This window comes from Physella acuta, unplaced genomic scaffold (genome assembly GCF_028476545.2).
Source record: "Physella acuta isolate Inbredline_101_S28 unplaced genomic scaffold, ASM2847654v3 ptg002124l, whole genome shotgun sequence".
Taxonomy (NCBI): Eukaryota; Metazoa; Mollusca; class Gastropoda; family Physidae; genus Physella; species Physella acuta.
In genome coordinates, this window is record NW_026733625.1 from 4,633 (window position 1) to 12,024 (window position 7,392).

At 43.1% G+C, this 7,392-nt stretch overlaps 1 protein-coding gene across 1 annotated transcript; it reads right to left on the reverse strand.

Moving 5' to 3' along the window:
* Positions 1 to 1,055: 1,055 nt before the first annotated feature.
* Positions 1,056 to 1,524, reverse strand: LOC131932269 (circumsporozoite protein-like; the record flags this gene model as incomplete). The annotated part of the gene is made up of 1 exon (XM_059289132.1): positions 1,056 to 1,524. A coding segment is annotated over exon 1 (469 nt), but the record flags the coding sequence as incomplete, so codon positions are not given.
* Positions 1,525 to 7,392: the final 5,868 nt, after the last annotated feature.

Here is a 7,392-nt window from a genome sequence, read left to right on the forward strand (position 1 = left end):
GGTACAGGGATTAGATTTATGGAAGGGCGCAAGGGTTGGTGGAGGGCTTTAGTAGGGGTTGATGTAGGGGTTGGTGCAGGGGTTGGTATAGGGGTTGGTGTAGGGGTTGGTGTAGTGGTTGGTGTAGGGGTTGGTGCAGGGGTTAGTGTAGGGGTTGGTGCAGGGGTTGGTATAGGGGTTGGTGTAGGTGTTGGTGTAGGGGTTGGTGTAGGGGTTGATGTAGGGGTTGGTGCATGGGTTGGTATAGGGGTTGGTGTAGGGGTTGGTGTAGTGGTTGGTGTAGGGGTTGGTGCAGGGGTTAGTGTAGGGGTTGGTGCAGGGGTTGGTATAGGGGTTGGTGTAGGTGTTGGTGTAGGGGTTGGTGTAGGGGTTGATGTAGGGGTTGGTGCATGGGTTGGTGCATGGGTTGGTGAAGGGGTTGATGTAGGGGTTGGTGTAGGGGTTGGTGTAGGGGTTGGTGTAGGGGTTAGTGTAGGGCTTGGTGTAGGGGTTGGTGTAGGGGTTGGTGTAGGGGTTGATGTAGGGGTTGGTGTAGGGGTTGATGTAGGGGTTGGTGTAGGGGTTGATGTAGGGGTTGGTGTAGGGGTTGGTGCATGGGTTGGTGAAGGGGTTGATGTAGGGGTTGGTTCATTGTGGTACACGTTGGTGTAGGGGTTGGTGCATGGGTTGGTGTAAGGGTTGATGTAGGGGTTGATGTAGGGGTTGGTGCAGGGGTTGGTGTAGGGGTTGGTGCAGGGGTTGGTGCAGGGGTTGATGTAGGGGTTGGTGTAGGGGTTGATGTAGGGGTTGATATAGGGTTGGTGTAGGGGTTGATGTAGGGGTTGGTGTAGGGGTTGATGTAGGGGTTGGTGTAGGGGTTGATGTAGGGGTTGGTGTAGGGGTTGATGTAGGGGTTGATGTAGGGGTTGGTGTAGGGGTTGATGTAGGGGTTGGTGTAGGGGTTGATGTAGGGGTTGATATAGGGTTGGTGTAGGGGTTGATGTAGGGGTTGGTGTAGGGGTTGATGTAGGGGTTGGTGTAGGGGTTGATGTAGGGGTTGGTGCAGGGGTTGTTGCAGGGGTTGATGTAGGGGTTGGTGTAGGGGTTGATGTAGGGGTTGGTGTAGGGGTTGATGTAGGGGTTGATGTAGGGGTTGGTGTAGGGGTTGATGTAGGGGTTGGTGCATGGGTTGGTGCAGGGGTTGATGTAGGGGTTGGTGTAGGGGTTGATGTAGGGGTTGATGTAGGGGTTGGTGTAGGGGTTGATGTAGGGGTTGGTGCATGGGTTGGTGCAGGGGTTGATGTAGGGGTTGGTGCATGGCTTGGTGCAGGGGTTGATGTAGGGGTTGTTGCAGGGGTTGATGTAGGGGTTGGTGTAGGGGTTGATGTAGGGGTTGGTGTAGGGGTTGATGTAGGGGTTGGTGCAGGGGTTGTTGCAGGGGTTGATGTAGGGGTTGGTGTAGGGGTTGATGTAGGGGTTTGTGTAGGGGTTGATGTAGGGGTTGATATAGGGTTGGTGTAGGGGTTGGTGTAGGGGTTGGTTCATGGTGGTACAGGTTGGTGTAGGGGTTGGTGCAGGGGTTTGTGGAAGAGTTGGTACAATAATAGGTGTATGTTTTGGTGTAGATTAGATAGTTTGTCGTCGGTGACACCTGTCAAAAAAATAGACGCCAGTTGGAGAAAGTTTCTACGGATAGTTTGACTCGGAGAACGTGAGTGGACAGTTTTTTGTCGAGGGCCCTTGCCCTCTCTTCAGACATCAGGCAAACTTTCAGAGGCGTAGCGACACATTCCTGCGTCCGGGGTTAACGATCAATTTGGCACCCCTATATCTCCCAACATACATACACACACACATACATACCATACACACACATACACACACACACACACACATATATATATATATATATGTATATATATATATATATATATATATATATATATATATATATATATATATATATATATATATATATATATATATATATAGTTTTTAGTTATTCACTTTGACGAAAAGCGCTCCTATCCAGTTTAGAAAGGTCCGAGTCATTTTTTCACCAGCCACTGCTCCTAAATAGTTTTTAATTTGTGTAACACAATTAAAGTAGACAACAGTTACACACATCCGTCAAGCTAAGTGGCAGTCTATTTTCTACAGCGCATTGTTCAACAATAGCTCAGATTGACAGGCTTCTTTCGTTTTCTTCCATTTTTGGCTGTCACCGACAAGTTTTTTTGAGAACAAAATTATGTCGTCCAGGATTATATGCCCGGATATTAATGTGATTAAAATACGATCTCCAACAACCCCCCCCCCCCCCCACACACACACACATATGGACCTCTCTATTATAATTTTTATGTTACTGAGTTCGGTTAAAATCAAGAGAGAACATTTAATTTCCGGCCTGAACATTCTTGAAATGAAAAAATTGATTTCCTCATTTAACCGCAGGAGTTTTGATGGTACTTGTTAAATCTCATGTTTATTTTTGTTTCGGATTGAAGGGCTGTTGAGGAAAAATCAATTTCCGGAAAAAGGAAGCATTTGGTATGTGAATTATTGAACATTGAAAAAAATGAAAATTACTTTATGAAAATAATACACATTCAATAGGATAATGTGTGTTACTTCGCGTTAAATGTTTAAAGACAATCTTGTTTATTTTATTTGTTTATAGTGGTTTTTAGCGCAATTTCCATACGGACAATTGCGATTATTAACTCGTTATTTCTGGATGGATGGATGTGTGTCCGCAATGGATGGATGTGTGTCCGCAGCTTTAAGTCGTATATCCTCCTCAACGAAGCAATATCGAGGACTAGTTCCAAAGCAAATATGTTAAGCAAGTTCCGAGGATGATTGTGGGCCAAAAAAATCCCGGAATTCCTTCCTGGATTTCCCGGAAAAGCCAAAAAAACTCGAAAAAATGCAGTTTTTGGCCCATATCTCGGCAACCAGACCACTTACCGACTTGAAACATTTACCAATCGATTTCTGCCATAATTTAGAACAATATTGCCGAAGAAAGTTTTCAAAAATATCCTTTCGTTCGGTCACAAAAATTAATTAAGAATTTTTAAACTGAGCATCGTGTAGGCATGGGATGATATTTTTAATTTAAACTGAGCATCGTGTAGGTTTTTAGCGCAAAAAAATATCCTTTCGTTCGGTCACAAAAAATGAAAAATTGTTATGGATAACATAAGGAAATTGCGCTTAAATTGTCACTAGACTTTTTTATTTTTTTTTCTCACTATTTTTGTTCTCTCTGAAATTGTAACCAGATAAGTAAACGTATAGGTATGTTTTAAAAACAATTAGTGTTATTATTATAATTTTGTATAAATGTATGTAACACATATGGTTACCAGCCAAGGGGGAATAAGAATAAAATTGTAATTCATTGGGTTGCGGCCCCTGTGGGACCGCAACTGTTGATGTATAGCTTTTTGCATGCTATTTGTTGAGCGATTTTTACCTGTTGTTCTCCATCACCGTTTATGGCTTGATGTAATGCCACTAAAGCCTGTACATGACAACAACTGTCGGTGTCAGTGTGTCCTAAATCTCAGAGTCAGCCCGTCTTAACCACAACACCTCAGTGGGTAAAAAGCATCCCCATTGAGTGAGCGTTATATGTAATTTTTAAAAAGTCACCCCCCCCCCCCCCCGCATCTTCACCCCGTTGATTAAAAGAAATAAATAAAACAACGATAAGAGTTTTACCAATTAGCTAGCCGCTAGCCCTTATACCACTACTTCTAATTTTCAAGTAGGTCATCACCCACCCTCTTCCGACGCCGACTAAAACCCCAAATTAGCAGATAACAATATAGCTAATTACTTTATCTCTTATAATCTTATACAAACATGATCTACTCACATACATACCTGTGTCCAGAGGCGTAGCAAGGGAGGGCGGGGGGTGCGGACCGCACCATTTAGGGGGGTGACACCAAGGCAAAAAATAGCACAATATATAGAGAAAAATGATAATTCCACTTAATTGATTAATTCGAGTGTTGAATGGTCTTTTAAGAGGTGCAAATCGAAAGTTTGAGGGGGGGGGTACAAATCGAAAATGGAAAGTTTGTCCACGGGAAGGGTCGCTACGCCTCTTGGGGTGACACCATTAAGTGCCGCACCGGGTGACACCCGACCTCGCTACGCTACTGCCTGTGCCTTCTCTAAGATTTGTAAACAACATTAACTGGAATATCAACTCACCTGACTGGTCGAGCGATCGCCACTACTTTTGTAGTAAAATATGGTTATATATACATTCATTTTAATAACTAATTCAATATCTAATTAAATATTCTTACGACATCATCGCCGATGTACTATTGGCAAGGGACATAACTTATTGGCCAGAATAGTAAATCAGGGTTGTTGTTTCGGTGAGGGAGGGAACTCTATTTTTCACGACAGACAGAAATGTCAATTTTTAATTGTGTCATTATAAATTGGATTACTAACTAGATTTAATGATCCCATGTCTCATGAGAAAAACAGTATGGAATTCACTCGAAAAGATAAATAGAAATGACTAGCCGCTGTGAATTATGACTTGCATTATTTGACATAATACACTTTACTCCTTTAGACAGGGGTCTCCAAACTACGGCCCGCGGGCCGGATGCGGCCCACGAAGTCCTCTCATCCGGCCCGCGGAGATCTTTTTGTCCAAGGAAAAATCGTTTGTTGGTGATGTCTGAGGAACTTTGCCCAGAAAAATCAAAGACATGCCTGGAAGAAACTGGCCCCCGAACTGAAATTTGATAGTTAATGCGGCCCTCGGACTGAAAAGTTTGGAGACCCCTGCTTTAGAACATAGGGCCTCAACCATACCCTCTCCATACTGCCCGGTACCCGGTTGTTGATGTTGAAGCCTCCCAAGACATCTCTGCTATCTTTAGTTCTTCAAGAAGATTCAGTCTCAAAATCTTTCTTGGGCGCCTTCTGTTTCGCTTTCCCTGGGAGTGGATTCCAGCGTTTCTTTCAGACTTTTTTTTTCTCCGTGGGGGGGGGGGGGTAGACGTTCTTCTGGGAACCATTCCCCCCCCCCATCTTCACCCCGAAGCGATGCCTGGAAGAAACTCTGTCCCCTGTGGTTTGTAGCAGTGAGGTTTCTGTAAGAAGTAAATCAAAACAGGTAGTGGTAGTATGATCACAAATTGCAGATGATTACAGGCAGCATGATGGACGTTTCGACCCAAGGTCTTCGTCAGCACACAAAAGTGTGGTTAAAACCCGGCTCCCCGGGACAAACTTTTAATTTGGCGTCCCCCGTCCCCCCCACCCGCCCCCATATATTTTGTTAAAATTTATAATGCAAAACTGCAGCTAAAATGAAATATTTTTTTTCCAACCCATTTCGGCGCCCCCTAGGGTAAATCCCCCCTACCTCGCAAAGTCTGTGGGTTGAAGGTTAGCAGTGGCGTAGCAAGGATCGTCTCAAGAGGGGGGGGGGTTCCAATTTTTACCCGGGGACAAACTTTCGATTTGCACCCCCCCTCAAACTTTTGATTTGCACCCCCCTCATACTTTTTATATATAGGGGTCTATGGGGGGGGGGGGGGTTATGACACCCCCCCCTAACCCGACTCTCCCCTGCCTACGCCACTGAAGGTTAGGCAAAAAAGAAAAACAGTGACATAATTATGAGCTGGGCTGAACATAAAACACCAAAAGATATGGTGATATATGTTGATTTTTAAACATGTCAAAAATAATTGGTGGGGCTAATTAAAAATTGTATTTTAAACGATTATGGGGGGATTTGACACATTACTACACCGAGTTTATGATATGTACTAAAGCACGGGTTCCCAACCTGGGGGTCGCGAAGGTCTTTCTGGGGGGTCGCCAACTGGTATACTAAACCTTAGTAATTTGAAACAAAACATAAATATTTAGAAGAATTTTTGGGGTCGGCGTGGTCGAGTCGGTAAAGCTCATGGTTGCTAAACCGAAAAGGCTCGAGTTCGAACCCTCGGGCAGATGAGGCTCGTTAGCTGGGACAGCCACTCTTCTAGGAGAGACAACTCCAAAATTAAACAACTGCTGCCTTGTAGTTTGTTCTTGGTTGAACAAAGGCTATGGAAGCAAATCCAAAAAGAAAAGCAGGCTGAAATCGGAGTCAATGGCCTCAATGGCGCATAACCAGTTGACACGTACCGCTTAATTGTGTTGGAGGCGTGGTCGAGTCGGCAAAAGCTCATGGTTGATACATTCGAACAGTCTCGAGTTCAAACCCACTGGCAGATAAATCTCGATCCCCTTCAACACTAATAATTAAGAACGAAGAAGAAGAAGAAGAATTTTTGAAATTCGGCTTCATTAACATCACTGGAAATGTAATAGAGAAAAAACAAAGCGCACTGTACAAAGTTGTTCTCAGTCACGAATCTATGAAATCTTCAAAACTAAAACGTCATTTGAGACGAGTCATTCGGAACACACCAAAAAATATATGGAGTTCTTTCGTCGGTAATAAGCTAGTTGCAAACGCCAGAGACTTGATCGAACAGGAAGTTTTCACCAGCATTAGTGCAAGCATCAAATGAAGTCGCGATAGAAAATGCCAAGCAAAAAAAAAAAAAAAAGGAGAAAATCTCATCAAACGCTGCATGTACGTAAATGTTAAATAACACATTTTTATTGAAATTAAGCTTTCACCATTGTTTGCTTTTCAAGATGATAAATCAACAGACTTGAATTCGTGTTCGCAGTTGCTGGTCTGTGTCTATATTCATGCGGATGATAGCAAAGATAAAAGAGTTGCTCTTTTGTGAAGATAGCATGGAGAAAATAAATGTCTTTTTTGAAACTGGATGATTAAATTGGGTTAGAGCGGCTGTGGGGATTTGTACGGATGGTGCGCCATCTATGTTTAGCTCAAAATCGGGCTTTCAGAAAACAGAAAAGATTTAGCTCCCTAACCACTGCCCTAACCAATCGACATCAAGAGTCCATTGCTAGTATAAGTCGTAAATTATATACAATCTGGAGCCTTCAAAGAACTGAGCAAAAACATTAATATAGATCACGAGGTTCTGCTCTTCTACACTACAGTACGCTGGCTGTCAAACGAAATGTTGTAAATTGTGTTTTTGAATTGAAATCTGAAATCAAATTGTTCTTGGGAGTGCAAAGGAAACAAGACTTTTTGGTATACTTAAAACGACATGGAGTGGTTGGAGAGAGTATCATACCTAGCAGATATGTTCGAACATCAAGATAAGCCTAACCTGAAGCTTAAGGGAAAATGAACGAATATTATAACTTTCCATGATAATCTCGGGGCATTTTTATCAAAGCTGCAAAATCGGTAAAGAAAACAAATCTTGGAAATATTGTAAATTTGAGAAACTCTGCGGTGTGATAGATGAATCTGATTGTGAG